This window comes from Acomys russatus, chromosome 6 (genome assembly GCF_903995435.1).
Source record: "Acomys russatus chromosome 6, mAcoRus1.1, whole genome shotgun sequence".
Classification (NCBI taxonomy): domain Eukaryota; kingdom Metazoa; phylum Chordata; class Mammalia; order Rodentia; family Muridae; genus Acomys; species Acomys russatus.
Genome location: NC_067142.1, coordinates 30,664,843 through 30,687,515, shown reverse-complemented (window position 1 = coordinate 30,687,515; position 22,673 = coordinate 30,664,843). Strand labels below are relative to the sequence as shown.

At 46.9% G+C, this 22,673-nt stretch overlaps 1 protein-coding gene across 1 annotated transcript in view; it reads left to right on the top strand.

Moving 5' to 3' along the window:
* The window catches only part of Srgap2 (SLIT-ROBO Rho GTPase activating protein 2), a 222,880-nt gene extending 200,599 nt beyond the window's left edge, over positions 1-22,281 (top strand). Inside the window, exons 18-23 of the mRNA XM_051147348.1 lie at positions 6,945-7,169; positions 10,661-10,740; positions 12,585-12,765; positions 14,711-14,857; positions 18,307-18,631; positions 21,634-22,281. Coding sequence (XP_051003305.1) covers positions 6,945-7,169; positions 10,661-10,740; positions 12,585-12,765; positions 14,711-14,857; positions 18,307-18,631; positions 21,634-22,017 — 1,342 coding nt within the window. The 3' untranslated portion in view covers positions 22,018-22,281. The remainder of the gene's footprint in view (positions 1-6,944; positions 7,170-10,660; positions 10,741-12,584; positions 12,766-14,710; positions 14,858-18,306; positions 18,632-21,633) is intronic.
* Positions 22,282-22,673: the final 392 nt, after the last annotated feature.

Below are 22,673 nucleotides of genomic sequence, written 5' to 3'. Positions count from 1 at the left end.
ATTGTCCGTCCTAACAGACACTTACTATGCATCTACCATGCACTGACTACAGTGCTAGGCTGCTAAGAATACACTGTCAAATGGAAAAGGAAAACCCTTTTATCTCATGGTCCAAGGAAGGAAACAGACAACAGTCAATACATTAGGTAGACTAGGTGCTAAGAAGTAAAGAGGAGTAAAGATGGAGACAGAGTTCAGGGGTCTTACTGGACAAAAGATAAGAAAGAAGAGCTGATTTAGGGATGTGCTTGCCACAAATGCCTCTCTAAGAAGACAAGGTATAAGCAGTAGCCAGAAGGGTGAGAAATGGAGCTCTAAGGACATTGAAGACTTAAGAGTCACAGTAATAGTAGGTTTAAGTTTGAGAAATGACTTAAAGCCTTTAAAGAGAAAAATGGTATGATCTGACTTTTAGGTATTTATTTTAAAACCTGCCAATTACTTTGGAGAAGTTACTGAAGGTCAGAAAGAAGAGAGACCTATTCCAAAGTTGTGACATGGTCTAGCTGAGGCATTGATAGACCAGAAGGTGGCAGAAAGGGTCAGGCTTAGGATATACTTTGAACACAGGCCTGATAGTACCTGCTTATAGCCTGGGTGAGGTAAGAGAAATCCTAAACTCTTAAACATAAGGGAAGCAAGGAATAGAGAAAGAGAATGAGACAGTGCTGATGTGGACCAGGTAGTTCTACACATCTGTTACGAGTCCAAGAGGAGGTGTTTTTTCAGCAGCTGTCCATGGTGACCTGATATGAGTAAACCCTGAGGTGAAGATACCAGTGTGATAGTCACAGATAGTGAATGTGCCTGGCCTTTAATCCCAGCACTTGGGAGGCAGAGGCAGGCGGATCGCTATGAGTTCGAGGCCAGCCTGGTCCACATAGTGACTCCAGGACAGCCAAGGCTACACAGAGAAACCCTGTCTTGAAAAACCAAAATAAATAAATTAAAATTAAATAATTTTTTTAAAGTCTCAGGGTCAGAGGGGCCATCAGCCTAGATTAGACATTTCTCATTCAAGCAATGCGTGCTTGCCTGGGACAGGTAGGAGTCCCCACGTTGCAATAAAGGCAGGAAGCAGGAACATGCACCTTTTACGCAATTCTGTCTATATTGTACTCAACAATCTAGAACCAAGATTATAACCTGAAGGCCTGAGAGGCACTCCCAATATATTTCCTTTGGATCCATTGTGTCTTGAAAATGTTGAAAAAGTGTTTAACTGTTTGGAGATCCTACTTTGAAAATTTTAGATTCCTGGCTTCTGAAAAGTTCCTAGATCTGACATTACTAGACATTCTTTTGTGGCAGCCATTCCCGGTGGCAATGGGGATGTCCACTGGCTTAGACAGGTATAGCTTACCGTGGTCCCCAGTGTTCTTCTCGTCATTTATCATCATGCTGGTTCTGGGTTTCTACCAAGAAATAGTTGTGTGGATTCCAAAGGATAAAACAAAGCGCCAGAATGTTTTTGTTTTAGAGCATATTTTGTGACTATGAAGTCTTCATACATAGTTAGTCTTTGTTTAAAATGACTACATGCCTCTTCCTAACTTCTCTTTCATGACTGGCCTGGCCTTATAGGCCATCTATAGTGGCCCCTGCCCAAGGTCTTATTAGAAAGCCCACACCCTTACCTGTCCCACTGCAGAACTACAGAAACCATGGCTCTCTAGTCTGCATCCTTCCCAAGGTGTGTCTGACTGAGTCCTGACTCAGGACCCTATGTGCCCTTGAGGTGAACTCCTCATAACTCATCCGTGTGCTCACGCACATCCTGGAAACACTGCTCGCTACTCGACAGTTAGTCAGCCCCCTCAGGGCCACAAGTCACTCTGTATTCTTATCGCCATGCCCCAACCCTTAACGTGAGCCTTGTTTTCCTCCATGAACTAGGAGCATGACAAGGGCAGCCAAATGGAGCAGCTGGGAGAGACAGTGAAGACACTGGTACCTTCCCCAGACCTGCAGGGGAGAGAAACAATAGAGTAAGCATGATGCAGCATAGGAGACAGTGGCCATTGCTGAAGAAACAAACAAACAAACAAAACAAGGGAATGGTACTAATTCCAATTACTATTATAGACATACACACAAACTAATAAATAATAATAATAATAATTTTTGAAATACTGTTTTACTGATCAGCAAGGTGTTATGTTGCAAAGGTAAAGCAAAGTGTTCATGGGAAGATGACAGCTGCTAAGTGTGTAGCTGCCAACAGCTGCAGCAGGAGGTGGCAACTACTTCCTCATGGAGACTTGACCTGGATGCACACTTTAGGGATGCACGCTTTAATCCTAGCTGAAGTTTGTTCTTGGATTGTACACATACTGAATCTCAGGGAACCAAACTAATGATATCCATGGGTTGGCTCTTGAGCTGCAGCTTAGCTGTTGACTTTAGCCCAAGGTCTCTTGTTTTGAAAATGTTGGGCTAGAGCTATGTGTCTCATCCGAATGCTCACCTTGGGGAAGTTCTGGCTCTAAGCTCACAAAGTGCACCTTACCAGTACAGTAGGATATTGCTTAGCCATAAAAGAATGGAGTATTGGCACATGCTACCACATGGTGAGCTTGAAAACATTGTGTTGAGTTTATATACCAGACATACACAAAACTCAACATTGTAAGATTCCATTTCTATGAAATTTCCAAAACAGGCAAATCCATAGAAATATGAAGTTGGTTGCTAGTAACCAGGGACTAAGAGGAGAGTTGGAAATAACATTTAGTGAATGCCAGATTTCCTTCTGTAATGATGAAAATGTGCAAATTAGAGGTCATGGTTACATTGTGAAAATGCTAAATACCACCAAGTTATATACTTTTATTAATTATTATTTTTATTTAGAATACAAAGTGGTGGGTTTTGTTACGATCTTATCACACATATATATCATTTTGCTTTGTATTTTGTTCTTACTTGCCCCCATTGTCCCCCACCTCTTCTTGCCAGTCCTCTTCCTCTTCTAAAAGCCTCTACTTCTTTCTGCCCATGCTCTGTCCCACTACCCTTCTTTTGTCCCTTCCCCTCCCATTAGGCTTCTCTTCTCTCCTAATCCCTTCTCTATTGTCATGTCCTACACACACACACACACACACACACACACACACACACACACACAGAGAGAGAGAGAGAGAGAGAGAGAGAGAGAAGAGACAGAGAGAGAGACAGAGAGAGAGAGAGATGCACAGAGAAAAGAATATGTTGAGAAGGCTGTCATCAGGAAAACAGCAAATGGTGTAACTTGGTGTTCTTGTGGGATACCTGACAGTGGGAGCAGAGACTTTCTCTGACTTTTTTGACTGCTTTGGCACCCTTTTTCTCCTGCTGGACTGCCTCATCCAGCCTTGATGTGAGGGTATGTGCCTGGTTTGATTGTAGCTTGTGTTTGGCTGATGTCCCTGGGAGGCCTACTCCTTTCTGAAAGGAAGGGGTGGGAGTAGGGGTGGGCCTGGGAAAAGAGGAGGTTAGGGAGACAGGGTAGGAAGAGGGGAAGGAGGGGAAACTAGTTGGGGTGTGATATGAGAGGAAAAAGAAGGAAAGGGGAAACTGGGTGTGGTGGCACCCTTCTTTAATCCCAGCAATAGGGAGGCAGAGACATGCGGATTGTTGTGAGTTCGAGGCCAGTCCAGGACAGTCAAGGATACACAAAGAAACTCTGGGGAAAAAAAAGAAAAGAAAAGAAAAGAAAAAAAGAGGAAAGGAAAGGGAAAAGAGGATAGTAAAAACAGAAAGAAAAGAAAGAAAAACAACCAACAATAAATATTGGTAAAGCTGTCAGGAAGGAGGAACTCTTATATAAACTGGTGCAGCCATTATGGAAATCAAAATGCAGGTACCACAAAAATACTGGGGGGGAAAAAAAGAAATACCACATGACTCAGCTAAAACATTCCGGCAATATTCCTGAAGGATTCTAAGTCAACATACCACAGATATTTGTATCTCCTTGTTTACTGTTGCAGTATTCACAGTAGCCAAGATATAAGTCTGAACAGATGAGTGGATAAACATGGTTATTTTATTCAGGTATAAGGAAGAATGGAATTATATCATTGGTAGGAAAGTGAATAGGACCAAAGATCATTGCATGAAATGAAATGAGGCTGATTTACAAACATAAATATGCAGGTGTTTGAAGTAGAAACCATGGAGAAATGGCGGTTACTAGCCTGCCTCCATGTACAGTTACACTTCTTTACACAGTCCAGGCTTACCCGCCTAAAGACAGCACTGCCCTCAGTGGGCTGAGCCCCCCTGCATCAATTAGCAGGCAAGAGAATTCCCCAGAATATGCTCACAGGCCAGTCTGATGGGAGCAGTTCTTCAACTGAGGCTCCTTCTCCCCAGGCGCATCAAGTTGACAATCACGATCAGCTATCACAACGTCCCTGGTCTTTTTTGGTTCTGTTTTGGTGTTTAATGGGAATCAGAAAATGGACATAGAGTCACAAGACTATGGTTCACAAAAATATGTCCTCTTCTAGATCCTTTTCACCGTAACCTCCTATGAACGGGACAGTCTTCAAGAGTAGGGACAGGGGACTTTATACATCCTTCGTCTGTCGTAGAACTTTCACTCAGGTTTCTTGGGAATAGAGTGCTTCTGTTACTTGTTTGTTTGTTTGTTTGTTTAATTATTATGTATACAGTGCTATCACTGCATGTACATCTGCAGGCCGGAAGAAGGGATCAGATCACATTACAGATGGTTGTGAGCTACCATGTGGTTGCTGGGATTTGAACTCATGACCTCTGGAAGAGTAGTCAGTGCTCTTAACTGCTGAGCCATCTCAGCAGTTAACTATCACACTTCCCAGAAACTTTGTTTTCTTGTTGTTTCAAAAACACTCTCATCTCACATTAAAGAAACAAAGCTTCCCTGAGCTAGCCAAAGCATTAGCCTATATGGCATCTCACATGTGGGTCATTTCTGCTGAGGTTATCAAGGTAATAAATAGTCTCTTCTGTTGGGCTGGAAAGATGGCTCAGAGGTTAAGAGCATTAGCTCCATTTCCTAAAGGTTCTAAGTTCAACTCCCAGAAAACCACATGGTGGCTCACAACCATCTATAGTGAGATCTGGCCCTATTCTGGTGTGCAGGTGTACATGGCAGGCAGGCAGAACACTGTATATATAATAAATAAATAAATCTTTTTAAAAAGTCTCTCCTGTCTCTCTACAGTTTTAATCTGGTGATAAAGCAAACTTATATGTTAAATGTCTAGTAATTCCTCTGAGTTGGGTGTGATGATACAGGGCTGTGAATAGCATTTGGAAGGCCAAGGCAGGAAGACAGTGAGTTTGAGGCCAGACTCGGGTATATAATGAATCTCAGTCTTAAGCAAAGACAAATCAACTCCTGTGTGGCCATCCAGCCCCTAAAATGACACCCTCCCCACTGATCTTTCCTGCGTTGTAGAATATGCTGTCCATGGCAGTTGCTCACAGCTGCTGTGCCATCTCTGATGTCCTACAGTGACTGTAGAAGGGTCACAAGGTGCATGTCAGATTCTCCAGCAGAGGAGAAAGCCATTATTAGAGGAAAACCAGCTTTGCGACATAAATCTGGATATGGGGCACACTAGAAATAAACTTCGCCTGATTCCCAAGGCCAGCAGTGGTATCCAAAGGCTCTAGTTTCTCTTCAGGATCTGTCAGAATTGGACGCTGAGAACCTACTGCTAAAGACCACAGAAAAGCCAAACTCTTCAGCAATGTCCATAGCCCTTTAAGAGGAGGTACCCAAAGTCAACTCAGCCTTCTGTCTAAGACAGACAGTGTCTTTCTTAGTCAGTGTTTGACCATGGCCACTCTTATAAAGGAAAGACTTTAATTAAGGCTTTCTTACAGTTTCAGAGGTTTGGTCCCTTGTCATCATGGTAGGAGGAATGTGGTGGCACTCAGGCAGACATGGTACAAGGAGCTAAGAGTTCTATAGCAGGCAACAGGAAGAGAAAGACAGGGCCTGACTTGGGCTTTTGAAACCCCAAAGCCCACCCCCAGTGGCACACTTCCTCCAACAAAGCCACACCTACTAACCCCTCCCAAGCAGTGCCACTCCCTGCTGACTAAACATTCAAATATAGGAGCCTATGGGGGCCATTCTTAGTCAAATCACTGCAGGCAGGGACCCAGGAGACTCCTCAGGCATGGCATAGTTGAGTGCTTGGGTCCTTGGCCAAGGTTGGGGTGTGACTGGAGCAGCTGCTGGCTGAGAATGGAAGGAATCCCCAAATAAACAAGCAATAGTAAAATTAGCCTATGTCTAAGGGAACCCCAAACAGAATATAAACAGAATACATGATTGACTCCTGGATATAATAAATCAAGGAGATACTATGAAAATGTGAAATTAACTATTGTAGAAAGAATTCACTCTCCTGGTGGAATGAAAAAACTAATCAGCTGACTATTTTTTAATAAGTATAGTTTGGAATAGAAAGTGCCCAGTAATTTGATTCTTTTGTATGCATGCATGGAAGCACACGATGCACAGTTCCTGTGTCCTGTGACTGTTTCCCAGAGCAAGCCGAGGCCCCCAACTGCTTGCTAGTCTATTCAGTTGGTCTGTGGGAGCCGTGTCCAGTTCTGCAGGGTGTTACGTGATGTGTTCTCTGAGCAGGGTGGCGCTGATGCATAAGGTCAAAGGTAAGGGCAAAACTGAGACACAAGGATTCGAATGGGTAAGTGGAGAAAAAGGGTCAACCCTGCAATCAGTTCTGCATCTTTCCTTTCCTTGGCTCCGGAATAACCATCAATAGTCACTCTCTCCTCCTCAGCTGAGTTTCCAGAAGGCTTCTGATGCCCACAAAGCCAGGTGGCAGTTTGTGGACCTACCAACTTTCCTTCTGGCAATGCCTCTTGTGTTAGTGTTTTCTGGGCATTCATGTGAGAGCTTTCTAATTTCCCCTCTTTCCCTTCCCCCCCCCCCCCAGCTTATCACAGTTCAGTGAAGAGAACATGATGGACCCCTACAACCTTGCCATCTGCTTCGGGCCCTCACTGATGTCAGTGCCAGAGGGCCACGACCAGGTGTCCTGTCAAGCCCACGTGAATGAACTGATCAAAACCATCATCATCCAACATGAGAACATCTTCCCAAACCCCAGGGAGCTGGAGGGCCCCATCTACAGCCGAGGAGGAAGCATGGAAGATTACTGGTAGGAGCCTAGGGAGGGGAGGAGGGAAGAGAATGCCTGATGATAATCGCTGGTGTAGGGACCAGATGGTCAAGGACAACCCAAAGGAAAACAGCCAGGTCACCTCCACTTATAGATTCTGTACGTTGCCAGGGTCTGGCCATTCTCCCATCTTGGACCCACCTACAGAATGTGTCACTTCATCCACCTACCACCCCACTTTTGTATGAATGTTGTATGACTCGGGACCATCTTGAAAGATAATGACAACATTAAGAGCAGTTCGCAAGGAAAACAGTCTACGGAATGGTGTTTAGACCTGCTGTTCATCAGGAAACAGTGCCCAAGCTGCATATTGTGAGGAAAACAGACCTGGGTCCCAGGGAATCCTGTTCTTAGGAGGAAGAGTTCACCTATGAGGCATAGTCTCCTGACTGAGTTTGTAAGGTGCTATGTCAGATGATTTCTGAAATTTATGAAGAGAAAAAGGTGTACTTATTTGGGGTAATTTATGAAGAGTTCCACCCCCTGGAAGAGTATGAGTTTATGTGGACAAGGTTTTTTATGACCTAGACTGAGCACAGAATTCTAAAAGGGACCTCTAGGTATCTTTGTGTTGGACCATTTGAATCATTTCCCCTTTTCGGATAAACTCCTTATAATCCAGAAAGGCCAGTGCAGTGCATCAGCCCACCCCCGTGACTGGGGCTTCACCCCTGGTCACGTGTCTTCTAGGATAAGCCTCTATCCAGGGCCCCACACAGATATGGTGATGCCATGCCACAGTGCCATTCTTCACTAAATACAAAGGCAGCTGTCTCTCTTCTAACCCCTAGTGTCCCATACCTCCTTCCTTCTTCTCCAAATGGTTTTCAATAGAAGCTGAAAGCACAAGCCAGCGCCAATCAGATTCCATCTAAGTTGACATCTAGAACCAATCCTTCCAGCCACATTGCTAGCAATCAGGGTGGAGGGGACAAAGCTCTTGTTTACTTAATTAGCAGCCAATTGGTCCACGATTCCCCATGATTGTCTCAGAACCATTGCCCAAGGAGTGAAGAAAATAACATTTGTGCCTCTGCTAGCTTCCTATGGCAGTGGCATCTTTGGATCCACTCTCTCCTGGTCTTTATGTGAGCTGGGGCACCTTAGGTGGCTCACTTAGAGACAGAGCTTTCTGTCACTGACAGGTGGTTCATGGTGATGGGCCTGTTGATCAGTTAGGTGAGCAGCAAGGATTTATTCTCTTGTACATACTCCCCTCTGCATAAGTAGTTAAAAAGCTGTAGAATGGTGCCTTCAGTTCTTGCCTTTACCTGTGAAGTTGGCCTTCGCTTCTTAAATAACAAATCATTGCAGGTTCTAGACCAATAAAGGGGATACAGTGCTCCCAGCCCCCTGATCCCCAGAGAACAGAGACCAAGGAGTGGTTTACTAGAACACACATATGCAAACTCTTTCTGCTAGCTTTCTCCCAGGTGTTTTCCTAAGCCCTTACCCCATATGTTGTATATGTGATACACACACACGCGCGCGCACACACACACACACGCGCACACACACACGCACACACACACACACACACACACACACACACGCTGTTTTGGTTTTGGTTTTAGTTTTTGGTTTTTCAAGACAGGGTTTCTTTGTGTAGCCTTGGCTGTCCTAGACTTGCTTTGTAGACCAGGCTGGCCTCGAACTCACAGTGATGCACCTGCCTCTGCCTCCCGAGTGCTGGGATTAAAGGCGTGCGCCACCACTGCCCAGCATGTATATGATATTTATTTGTGGCTTTTGGAAACACTGCACAGGAAATCTGCGAACATTTGTGCCACAAGCCCAGGCCTTAGGCCAGGGCCACCACAGAGCAATAGTCATTGACCTAGCTCCTGACTTCCCTTCTGTAAGAAGAGAGATACTATCACATTGAGCTAAAGCAGTGAAAAGGTAAGTCCCCTAAATCCAGAAGAGAGGCCAAGAGACCAGGGCCATCAGCATCGGGCACCAGCTTAGCCTCTCCACAGATGTGGGCAAGTACATTTCACCAGCTACTAGTCCCCAAACCAGATTCTGGTTGCCTAGGCCTGCTACTGGGACCTAGGGCCTCAGGTATTGATAGGGTTAGGCGTGTTGTCAGGGGCATAGGAAGGGAGAAGCATGAGATTTTAGGACTACATGGAACCTCAAAAAGGACCATTCCTTACCATGGTGTAGATTTGAAAGTGGAAAATCCAGACCTGGGGGCCAGAGTGAGATGCAGATTCTCCAACTCCAGACAGAGCTTCTTACTCAGAAAAGCTCAGGATGGGATGGCTAATACATAACTTTTAGCAAGCCCTCCAGAGGTTGCCTTGCAGTTGGAGAACTAATGTTTTGGTGCTTTAGATGCACTGGAATGAGCTGCACCCTGGGTAAAGGTGTGCACGGCTAATGCCTTTCCAGAGTGCCGCCAGACTCACGGGATGGTCTTTATGCCCAGAAAACAGTAAGGAATTATACCCGCGTTTTTTTAAACAAAGAATCCCTATTGGTGTTCTACCAGAGTATTCTCTGGAACTTAAGAACCTTCCTTAGGACTGGCTTGTACCTTGTCTTTAAGGAGCTTCCTTGGAGGAAGGCGCTTTTGTAGTGGGTAGGGAGAGGCAGGCTCCGTGGCAGGAGGCAGGGCCTGCCGGGAAGTGTTTGCTGGCTAATACCTGCTGCCAGAGGAGAAAACTTTAGACAGGGTCAGAGGATTTTTTTTTTCTGCTCTTCAAGACCTCCCTGAGCCAGAAGATAAGAGAACAAATACTTCCTTAGTAACGTCTAGCCGTTCTCACTTCTCTACCTTGGATGACTGAAGAGAAGAGAATTTTTTTTAGGAACTTGCCTGAGCACTCATCCCCTGGCCGCCAGTAAAATGTAACCAGCAGCAGATCCCTCTACCTTCGCTCTTGCTTTCCACTCAGCCTCCACTCACTTCCTGCTTTCTCACCAGTGTGTGCATAAGCTAATCAGTCACACAGCACTGCCTCGGAGCATCAAGTAAATGGAAGAAGGAAAGGAGGTCACACTCACTAAGCACCCCTCATGCCAAAGCCTTCACCAACTTACACCATTGACTCCTCACACACCCGGATCTATTTAAAAGGGAACAGCACAAAGAAGCTATCAAACATGAGAGCTGGCATTCAGGTCCAGTTGACCCTGCTGCCTCCTTAAGAACCAGGAACGAGTTCATGAAGAGTCTTGACCTCTGAGTAGCTGTGCTTTCTAAAGAGTCTATTTGTAACTTCAAAGGCCTTCCCTTTCTCTCAAGGCCATCTAAGTCTCAAGCAGTGATGAGTGTGGCGTGGGGAGCAGGAACTAGAGGACCACCAGAGCACTTTCATTCCTAGCAGTGGATGGCTGTGCACTGAGAGTATAGCAAGCAATTGATTTGATGCCTCTCTGTGCCAAGGAAACTGCGTCAGGGGGAAGAAGAAAATGTCAGGACCAGATACTGATGCCCTGTTATTACTCTTCTATTTCAGTGACAGCACTCATGGGGAGACTACCTCTGCTGAAGACTCGACCCAGGATGTGACAACAGAGCACCACACAAGTGATGACGGTATGCTGTGGGGCTAGTATGCGTTTCGAAAAACTCTGCTGTCCTATGGTCCCTAGGGAGAAGAAAGAAGTTCCTTGTCTCTCCTTCTCTTGGAGGGGCATTCTCAAATAACAGATTGCACCGGGGTGAATAGTGTACCTTTTGTGGCCCTTCAGCTTCCTTGCCCCACCTCTTAGCTCCCTGTCTAGCCCGAGTCCAGTAGATATCAACCCCCAGTGCTGCCTGGTTACTAGAAACCAAAGCAAAGCTCATTTGAAAAACATCAAGCCTGGGGAGGAGAGATGCTGGGTGCCAAGAGCTCAGCAGAAGCCAAGTGAGGGGAGTGGGAACGAGGACACAGAAACCACACGCTTGCACGCCTGCCAATTGGAAAGTCTGACCCCTCCCACAGTCCGGAATTGTGTGTGCTGAGCAGCCTGTGAGCGTGCATCCAGGGCTGGTGTGCTCAGCTGTCGTCCTCGAACCCCTCTAGGGCGCTCATGATTTATTAGAGTCTATCCAGCCAGCACATTTTCCCTGTTTGCAACAGCTCCACACCTCCATTTCTGGATCACTTGGTCCCTGGAAGGCTCGTCAGTTGACAGGGGGCCTCAGAATTTTATGGACAGAAGAATGAAATGGCCCAGTCTGCAGAGCTCTGCCTGCCCCTGCCCCCCCCCCCCCCCCCCCCCCCGCCGCCTTGCTAGAAATCCTGCAACCTGGAGCCAACTTCTAGAGGGGCTGGGGCCAGGACTTCTTATTTACCCTGATAGGAGAAGGATCAGGCTACTCTTTATGAGAGAAGTAGGTGTAACTGGAGAATTCAGTGTTGCTTTAGCACTGCCCTGTTCTCATACTGTCAGAGGTCCTGGCTCTGGTGAGCTTGATGGGGCAGCTGAGAAAACAAGGTCATGGAGGCAAGTGATGTGTACCTGAGGCCACAGAGAACTGAGTCTGGACTGCAAAGAGAGGTGGACTCTTCAGCCTGCCGGTTTAGGAGCAGACTTGCCAGCCAGGCCTTTATGGGCCCAGGCTTGTCTTTACCCAGCTTTCCTTACAACCTGTGCTTTGGGTGGGCCATCTACTTCCTCTCCAGTCTCTGCTGCAGCTTACAACAGATAAAGGATACAGCAGTGACTAAATGCACCTGTAGCACATGCTGGGCACGCCTCAGCTTTCCACAGTTGTAACTGACACCTCATGACCCCTTCAGGAGAAGGGGCACAGTCCCTATCATCCTCCATCTATAGATAAGGAAAGAAAAGCCCACACAGAAGAAAAAACACATCACACCTTTTCAAGTTATTTTCATATGTGTTTGCCATATAATGATTTTTAACCACTTTATATATTTTACATTCTACTGGAAGGACTGAATGACACAAGCAAGTTTCTTAAAATACCAAGTGTTGGATGGCTGGTGAATTTCCCATATAATCAGAAAAGAAATAATGCTTAAAAGTACAGTATGATAGGCTGGGTATAGAGTTCAGTGGTAGCATGTCTTTGAGTGCCCACATATGAAGCCCTGAGTTCAATTTGCAGTACTGCCTAAAAGAAGTAAAAAATACAGAATGGCATTTTGGACGGTAGGCAATGTCAGCATAAAAAGCCGTGGAATCACAAAGAAGTTATCAGGGAAAGCAGTACCCTCGTGTGCCACTCCAGGCAGAGGGGAGGAGTTGGACAGGGCAGCAGGAGCACAGGCAGGGAAGGCAGTGCCAGGCTGTTAGATCTTTCCAGATCCTGTGTGCTTTATGCTTTCACTGAATTATCCTCCCACCACTGTTGGTAGGCTTTTCACCCAGTTCCCTGCGTCTGTAGATCCCAGAACCATGTGTTCCCTTCTTTTCTGCCCTTCCCAGAATGTGAGCCCATAGAGGCCATTGCTAAGTTTGACTACGTAGGCCGGACAGCCCGAGAGCTGTCTTTCAAGAAGGGAGCGTCCTTGCTGCTTTACCAGCGAGCGTCGGATGACTGGTGGGAAGGGCGGCACAACGGAATAGACGGCCTCATCCCCCATCAGTACATCGTAGTCCAAGACACGTAAGTGGGACCCTACCACCTTTGAGGGAGGTCCCTGCTGCACTGTGGGAGTGAGACTTTGTTCTGGAACCGTGAGTCTGTGAGGGAGACTAATTCCCAAAGGTCCCCAAGCTTAACAGTCCCTGGAGAGCACCCTACCCTCAACTCAGTGGAGAACTGTTTCGATCTCTCCACTTTCTCTTCTCCCTTTAAATCACTACTTGATCTATTTGTTTTAGAAACATGCCAGCCAGCGTTTATATTTATGCCTAATGAGTAATGGTGTGGACTTTTTAATTTGAACATGCATATTTCCTTTCTGGAAAGGTCAGGTTGAGAAAACATTTAACTTCTGTTTTCTATATGTGCATTTCTGTTTTTTGAGATAAGGTCTCTGTCTTAGTTAGGATTAGTATTGCTATGATGAAATACTATGACCAAAGCAACTTGGGGAGGAAAGAGTTAATTTGGTTTACACTTCCATCACTGAAAGAATTCTGCACTGGAACTCAGAGAAACTCAGACCCTGGCAGGAACCTGGAGGCAGGAGCTGATGCAGAGGCCATGGAGGAACTCTGCTTACTGCCTTGCTCCTCAGGGCTTGCTCAGCCTGCTTTCTTATAGCACCCAGGACCACCAGCCCAGGGATGTCACCACCCACAATGGACTGGGCCCTCCCCCCATCAATCACTAATTAAGAAAATACCTTACCGCTGGATCTTGCGGAGGCATTGTCTCAATTACAGTTCCATCTTTCCAGATAACTCTAGCTTGTGTCAAGTTGACATAAGACCAGGCAGCACAGCCTCACTCTAACTTAGGCTGCTTGATCTCACCACATATAGCAGTCCTCCTGCCTGCGCCTCCCCAGTGCTAAGATTATAGGCATGAGCCATCAGAGTTAGCTTCTCTTTGTAAACAACTACCTACACTCCAGCCTGCTGAGAGGGAAAGATAGTACTTTCCCACAGGCAAATGAAAACTGACAGGTTACATTATGAGAAATCTGGCATAAGAAGCCTTGTAAAAGAAGAAAAGTAGAACAAGGAGGGAGAAGGATATCGGAGAACAAGGGAATCCAGAGTTGGCTCTGGAGTCTCACTGGATAGGCTGTCGGTTGCCTCCCATCCTTTGAAGCAATGGCTCCTGGGCAGGAAGTAGTGGCCTACCCAAACCTGCCGCCCTGTCCCTTTGCCCTAACTCTGCCTGGGGACACCTCTCTAGGATGCAACATTGTCACTGTTTTTAGTCCTTCCCTTACTATTATCTTTTTTGAAGGTTGATATCCTGAGTCTGCACCCTCCCAGCCTCTCCCGGGCTCCTTCTGCGGGGAAATCCTCCCTGGGTTGATAACATCGCAAACCTGGTGGCGATCAGTGCATGGACAGGACCCTCCCAAATTTAGCATTATGACTTCACCACTGGACCGAGAGAAGATGAACTGTGGGGGAAAAGGGCTCTCTTGGTCATCAGTAGCCAGAGGGGCCAGGAGAGCAGTGGAGAGACCTGAGACCATCTTGGATGCTCTGAGCAAGGCTACGTGTTACGGCAGTGTGGCCAATGCTGGCGTTTTCCCTACAGAGCCACTACAGAGCTGCCTGTCCCTCCCAGCCGTGCTCAGGACCTCAGCAGATAAACCACAGCCTGGGCCTCCCCTCCTTCTCCAGGAGGAGGTCCCATCGTGGCCACTCCACGAAAGCAGCATGGACTCAAAGGCAGCGCTTTGAATCCAGGTGTCCCCTAGCCAAGCTGAGGAGCTGAGAACCAAAGAGGGCTTAGCACATAATTTATTTTTATTTAAGTGACCCTCCGAAGGCCTTCTCAGGTTCCCTTGCCTCTGCTCATAAAGCGAGCCCTCACACTGTGTGAGGTTGTGTGTATGTCCGGGGAGGGCCGTCCTGCTGGTTTAACACTGCTTTTTGTGTTGTTTTCCCTTCTCCCTGCCTGCCTGTCCCTTCTGCCCTAGCGAGGACGGTGTTGTGGAAAGGTCCAGCCCCAAGTCTGAGATTGAGGTCATGTCTGAGCCACCTGAAGAAAAGGTGACAGCCAGAACGGGGGCCAGCTGTCCCACTGGGGGTCATGTAGCTGATATTTATCTTGCAAACATCAACAAGTAAGCGCTGCTTTTCATTTTCTGCACCCCTAAATGATTCACTCACTCAGCCTCACCCCTGGCCTAACCCCACTTCCGCTCCTGTGCTGTACGCAGGGCTCCCAGCTCCCCCAGCCTAACCGTTTTCATGTGTTGTTTGCTGCTGCAAGGTGGATAGCAGGACTGAGGAGGCTTCTGTGGGTCTGAGGGCAGGCCGCAGCCTCCAGCTGTCTGTTACCATCCTGTGGTACTCTGTGTGTCCCACAGTGTCTGTCTGCCTAGACTTGCTGGCAGTCTTAGCCAAACCTTCCTCAAAGCTTTGGTCACCTTATGCAACTTGGTTTTGTGCTGTTTCCGTCTCAGTGCCTTCACTTTTCCAATTCATATGCAAATAGCATTTGATAGCTTCTTTGACCCTTGTCTGTGTGAAGATTCAGAGTTGGGTATGTCTTCCGCCAAGCTAATGTTCCACCAGGTGGGCTTACTTAGATGCCCCGTGCCTCCCTATTGTACATTCATGGCCCTGGAAAAGAGAAGAGCACTGAGCCCAAGGGAAGCTTTGTCCTGAGCTCCTAAATCATCCTGTGACCCTTCGCTCCCTTTCACACTAGCAGAAATCACCTGTCATGTTTCCTGTTGCTTTAGCACTGTGTTAGCCTTCCCTAGCGGCCCCCTTGCAGAAGCCCACTCCTGTCCAGCAGGCTTACTGTGACCCCAGCTTTCATTGTGGCCATTAGCAGTGTTCTGAGTCTAACTCCATCCACACCTGCTGGCTATCTAGAGGGAGTCCTCGTTCGGCCGCCCATGAGCTGCTGCCTCCCCAAGAGGCACTCAGGCTATTGGAGAACTAATCTCATCTCAAGGGGCCAGACACCAACTCCTACAGACCTCTTTCCGCCAGACCCTGAACTGTGGCCAGTGCCAGGAGGATGACAAGCCCCGGGGCACTCCTGGTGAACATGGATTGGAGAGATGACGTACAGTTTGTATTCCTTCCGACTTCGGAGGGGTGAAATGATTTGCACTTGGAAACCCTGTTAACCATAGCCTCTGGACTCTGAGACTGGAAGGAGAATAAAAGATGCTCGTTGTTTTTAAACTGCATGAGGTTGCCAGATCTCTTGGCTTTTTTCAACCCAGACAATAGAGGGGGTGGAGCGCATGGATCTTTCCCTATCTCTTTTACCCTCAAGTTCATTTAGTTTGTATAGTTCACTTACTCAGTCATAGTTTAATTCAGACCAGAGGATTTTATGCTTCCCTCCAGTGTGCCAGGAGGGCAAGCTAATAAGAAGTAGCTGCCAGCTAACCACATTTCTTTTTTCATTATTTACAAGTCCATGTTAATTTCAAGTATGCACTCACAAGGTCATAAGTCAGAAACCCAGGCTGGATGGTGGAGGGGAAGTTAGATGTTTATTTGGATACTCTTAATTTTGTTTCTTATGGTGTTGGGGACAGAACTCAATAAGTCACATATTCAGACGGAGCACTCAACTCCCAAGCTATGGCTTCATCCCTGGGTATTAAAATTTAAGTCAACATATATTTGATGCCATTTATTACAAAGGTATTATAGAGGACAAAAACTGAAAATAGCCAAAAGATTAGCATCTGGTAGAAAGTCGAGGTGGTTCCCTTGATCTCGTTGCTTGGTGGTTTGAAGATTCTTATGATGGGTTTCCTGGGCACAGACCGTACCCAAACCATGTCAACACAGTCTACTCAAACTTTTCTAAGCACCAGCCAATCAGTGCATGAGTGACAGACAGCCCCAGCATGCCTGGCCCTGAGGAGCGTGTCTGCCTTTCTGCCTTTCCAACTACCTCCACAACAGTCCTCCCATGTAACTTCTGTGCCCTGATTGCCTCGGAGAACTCTCTCTTCCTGGGCCCTCTCACCTGGTTAACACCTCCTTACCCTCCAAGACTCAATCTAAACATTACCTATTTGGGGAAGCCTTCCTGACACCTTGAGTTCCTTGAGGCTGAAAAAAAGTGCCCTCATTCTGCCTTCTGAAATGGCTCGAGTTGTTGGTGCTCAGTCTTCGCCTGGTTCCTCCTCCAGGCTCAGCTGTAACCAGCATCTCTGTCTTCTTCGTCTTCATGCCCCAAATAGAGCCTGGGACGACACACTACCACAGGCTCCTCAATCTGCCTTCTCAGCAGTTCCGACTTGTGACTCAGCCATCCTCGAATGGAAAAAGGAAACCAGCAGAGCTCTTAGGGTGTGGCGTTTCAATTTAATTCCACATCCTATAGTAACCAGCTGTGCTGTGCCAAGCACCAGTGCTAGCTATTCAGAGCTCACAGGCTGCCAAGGCAACAGGCCATATGGAAGGCAATTGAAACACAAGGCGCTGAAGGAACATGGGGTCTCAGGGGAGTAATCTCTTCAGCCTGTAGTTGGAGGTGCTAGTGTCTGGAAAGCTTGACATAGGAGAGCTCATTTCAGCAAGGCCTTCCTAGACTAAAGAGCATCCTTTTTTCTGGTTGAGAATGGCTGCCTCGCAAGGCTGGGCTTGCCTAGCAGACACGTTCATGGGGTAGCTGCCGGGCCATACCCTCCTAGACCCAGAACGATAAAGCAGACCTCAGTTCTAAGCAGCACAAGAACTGACTTACAGCATCAGTGATGCTTATGAGATGTCCCTCACTCTGCAGAGTCCTGCCCTTACTGTCCCCGAGTCCCCAGCTCAGTCCAGCTTCCTCAGTAGATTCAAGATCAGACCTACCCAGCTGCTATCTAAACTAGCAGCTTGATGGCATCTTAGATGAGGGCCTTTAAAATCTGGTTCAAAAAATAAGATTATTCAGCAGCAGGCAGTACCCATATGGCTAGGATCCCGCCACATTCTATCATTTGAGAGTCTTTAGTGGTATGAAATAAATTGGCCCAGTGCTGGGTTAACTTGCATAGATGCCCTTTCCACCCTAAGGGCAGGTACTCTGTGCTAACTGCAGTTCCTTGAAAAATCTTTTCTATGCCTATGAACAAGAAACAGCCTCTTGCCAGCGCCCAGATGATGACAGGCTTGGTGCAGTATAGTTGAGCAAACTGGAATTTGGAAACGTTAACTCCTGTTACCAGCAGTTCTCCCCTCCTTGGTGATGGTGAGACTTTCTTACACGGGATCTTGGGCTTCTCTTCAGACAGGCAATGGAGTGGGTCTTTCGTGAATCTTTCTCCCATTAGAAACTTTCTCTTGAACAGGCATTCTAACAGCATCTTACATATTTAGAACTCAAAGCTCACAACCACCAAGTAAGTATCCATTTCACCTCTGCCCACGTTGGGGGTTGGAGGGGAACAGATCCATAGAGAAAACAAGAGAAAGAAAATCTAAAGAGCTAGGTATCCTATGTGACACTCTTTAGAAGTCCCAGGTGCCAGCCTCTGCCCCTGTGTCACAGTCCCAGCTCCCTTGGAGCCAGGGCTCCCTGATCAGATGCCATTTCTGTTTGTTGAAGGCAAAGGAAGCGTCCAGAATCTGGGAGCATCAGAAAAGCATTTCGGAGTGACAGCCATGGGCTGGGCAGTTCTCTGACTGACTCCTCCTCCCCGGGGGTGGGGGCTAGCTGCCGTCCATCCTCCCAGCCCATCATGAGCCAGAATCTCCCCAAAGAAGGGCCAGATAAGTGTTCCATCAGTGGCCATGGGAGCCTCAACTCTATCAGCCGCCACTCGTCCTTGAAGAACCGGCTGGACAGTCCACAGATCCGGAAGACCGCCACAGCAGGAAGATCAAAAAGCTTCAATAACCATCGGCCCATGGACCCGGAGGTCATTGCACAGGTAATTGAGGGGCCCTGAGCAATTAAGTAATAAGTTTACATTTATCAGTTCCACTCAGAAGCTGAGGCTAATCCCACAGAACTTTAAATAGACCAAGGCTGTGTACATCCTATAGAGAGTACAGCAAGTGTCATACATGTGAACCTGCCAAGACAGCTTACTGAGCAAGAACCCGGAAGTGAGAATAATAGAATTCTACCTTCTTATTCGTATTCTGACCGTTAACCTTTAGAGCCTGCAGTTAAACGTATTTTGATAAAAGTCCATTAGTCTTGAGACGCTAAGGTAGGGTCTGGGGAGATGGCTCAGTGGATACGAATGGTTGCTGTACAACCAAGATGAACTGAATTGAAGTCCTCAGAACTTACAGAAAAGCCTAGTGTGGCCATGTATGCCCATAACCCCAGTGTTGGAGCTTAGAGACAGGCAGCCAGCCTAGCCAAAACAAGCTGCAAATTCCCTGAGAGACTCTGTCTCAAGAAAGGTAAGGTAGAGAGCAAGAGGAGGATACCTGACATCTTCCTCTGGTCTCTGCTCATAGAACACACAGGTGGGTAGATAGGTGGACAGACAGACAGACAGATGATAGAAACACAATAGTAGACTTTGGTGAAGCTGAGACTCAAATATAGCTCAGGTCATATTTCTTTGGTTCTCTGCCCATCCCTGTCACCCACTGCAGAAAGCTGGCCTCAGTACATGTGAGCAGATAATTAGTCCCCCATCTGATTTTTATCTTAAAAGACTCAAAGTATAGCCAGGCGGTGGGGATACACGCCTTTAATCCCAGCACTCCGGAGGCAGAGATAGAAGGATCGCTGTGAGTTTGAGGCCAGCCTGGTCTACAAAGTCAGTCCAAGACAGCCAAGGCTACACGGAGAAACCCTGTCTCGGAAAAAAAACAAAACAAAACAAAACAAACCCGAAGTGTTCTTGTTGCTTAAAGCTCAGGTACTAGAAGGGCCTCCAGCCCAAGGTTCCAGGTAACAGGTGAACTCCCAGAGCAGAAGACCTTCCTTTATTATCTGCACCACATTGATGATTCTGTGTTTTCCATGAAAAATTAGAAACACAGCCCGACCTCTAAGCATCCAACTACTGGGGCCACTCCAAGCAGTTCTCTCAGACGTCTTTCCCAGCTCTATAATTTTCACTAGAACAGGTAGGAACTAAAGGTTTGGCTTTGACCTCTTCCTCACCTCATCTTCTGGGGTGATGGGGAAGGGGCAGTAAGAGGCTCTGTGTGGTCTCTGTTGGCTTCGCTGCTGCTCTGCTTAAGGCAGTGGACCTGCTAAGGCCGGTGTTAGCCCTAGGCCTGTGACGTCTTGCTTTGCTAGCCTTCTCTTATTCTGTTTGCATTCCTAACAGCAATCTGCCGTGCACCATGGGAAATCCTCCTTGACCCTCTTTGGTCAGCCATTAATCAAAGGGTTAGAAACTGAGAACATACCAGCTGCATAACAGGATGGAGCCAGGAGATAAGAGTTTTTCTTGAGCATTCTAAAAGATTTGAGCAGCCTGGGGATTGTAGCTCAGTGAAGCAAGCTCAGAATGCTTGCCTAGCATGCATAGGCTCCTGAGTCTTATCCCTGGCATTGCAGGAGGGAAAAAGGGAGGGGGTGACTAATAAATGTCATAGTAATGAGTGAAAATGAGTCATTGTCATCTGTAGCAAACATAGATCACGCCATAGGACAGGAAGCCCCGAATGAAGAGTCCGGGACTGACTTGAAACCTAGAATCTTGGAACGTGTTCTTGATCTCAAAGAGGGGTCCTGTGGTGGCTTTGGGACTCAACATTACATACAAGTTTACAGGGAGGGTATGGAACCTGGGTACTCTCCCTGGATGCTTGCATACAAAGGTTCTTTGGTTCTGCCTTGAGCCCCTGGGCTGGGATTGCTTTTTCCTAAAATCTGCAGTGTCCACTGATTGTAGCTGCTAATTTACCTATGTGGGCTTTGGCTCCCCCTTTTGGCCACTCTTTGAGTTCCCTTTCTTGGTGTTGGGTAGAAAGAACTGGTTTCCAGTTGCATACTTGGATGAGTTGGGAAATTTAAGCATTGTCCTGATAAATCTTCAAGGACTTGGCTCTTGAACCTTCCTTAGCTCTTGTGGAGGGAGGAATAACTCCGGTAACCATTGGCCTTGAAGTCAAGAAAATAAAGGTCATACTTGATCTCTGCCACTTTGTAAAACATATTCACTCTGTACACTTTCAAACATATACAAAAATACAGGAAATTACATAATGAATCCCCATGTGCTCATGACCTTTCTCCTCTCTGCTTAATTGTATGTCATTTCATCCAGAACTGCGTCAGCACCTGTCACCAAAACCAAGGACTCAAGCTGAAAATACTCAGCTATTCTTTCCTTTTTAATAGTATTTTTTCTTAGTTGTTAAACTTAATACATTTATACAGTGTATTTTGAACATGTCTTCCACTCTTCCTAGTGCCTCCCACTTCACTCCCCTCCAAACCTTGTGTCTTTCTTTTGTTATTGTTGTTTTTAATTCCCCCTGAGTCAAATACCTATATTGGAAGTCTAATACTTCCCATATATACATAGATCTGGGGCCACCTTCTGGGGCATAGTCAGCCTACCAGGAGCCCTACCCCCAAAAGTGAGTGACTTCCTCACCAGCTGCCTACTGCCAGTAGCTTCTCCCTAGGGGCGTGGCATCAGGGCCCCTCCCCTGTTTCTACTGGAATTTTGGCTGGCTTGATCTTGTGCAGGTAGCCACAACTGGTATGAGTTGATGTGTGCAACAGCCTTGCCATATCAAAGTCATCAGTTACTTTTCCTAAATTCCTGATGATGAAAATCCCTCTGTCCCCTTTCTCCACATTCTGAACATTCATGTGTCCAAGGACTTTGGCCAAGTGAAAGAAGGTATTTTATAGTTGGGTTCATGGCTTGGCCTATTTGAGTGAAATAGGATCCTTGGGGACATCTGTCTTGGTGTGTCTCACTTCTTCCTTTTTCCTGTTTGGCAGGATATTGAAGCAACAATGAACTCTGCCCTGAATGAGCTTCGAGAGCTCGAGCGGCAGAGCAGCGTTAAGCACACCCCTGATGTGGTTCTGGACACCTTGGAGCCCCTCAAAACCTCCCCAGTGGTAGCCCCCACATCTGAGCCCTCCAGCCCTCTACACACCCAGCTCCTCAAGGACCCTGAGCCTGCCTTCCAGCGGAGTGCCAGTACTGCTGGGGACATTGCCTGCGCCTTCCGGCCTGTCAAGTCTGTCAAGATGGCTGCTCCAGTCAAACCACCAGCTACACGGCCCAAGCCAACTGTCTTCCCCAAAACCAATGCCACTAGCCCTGGTGTCAATTCATCTGCTTCCCCACAGTCCACTGACAAGTCTTGTACTGTCTAATGGGTATAACGTAATTGTTCTAGACAAGGAGACTGACCGTTATAAAAACCTTCCTATTTAACTAGCTTGGGGACTTCAGTTGAAAGTTAGCTTCTACGTTGTTCTTACAGGAATTAGCCTTCCCGTTACCCCACCCTGAAGAATGAAGCCTTGTTACTGCTTTTCCCTTTCTGGTCCTTCCCTCCACGCATTGCTCCCTCTGTTGTAATCCAACCAGCTCCAGTACATGCTGTTCTTAGGTTAGTCAGAGACAAGTTTTCCATTATTGGGTTGCTATATGATATCTGCCAAGGCAAGACGTGGGACATGGGCCTGTGTCTCTCTCCCTTCGGACCCTAGAGGATACCTTGACCAGATGGTTAGCTGCAGCTGCTCAGCTCTTAGTGGTATCTTGTTTTGCTTACTGATTTAAAAATCATATATAGCCAGGTTCTCGTTTTATATAAATATATATATATATATATATATGTATATGCGTGCACATGCACGCTCATGCACACACAACGCACACAGAGGTTTTTCTGGTCTCTGGTGTAGCCTCTCCTGGTCAAAGACCATTCTTTGTTATAGTGGCAGTTCACACAGAAGCTACCAGGAGTCTCTGTTTTCACCACAAACTGTTCTGGTTGGAACAGAGAAACTTGGTCTTCGAAATC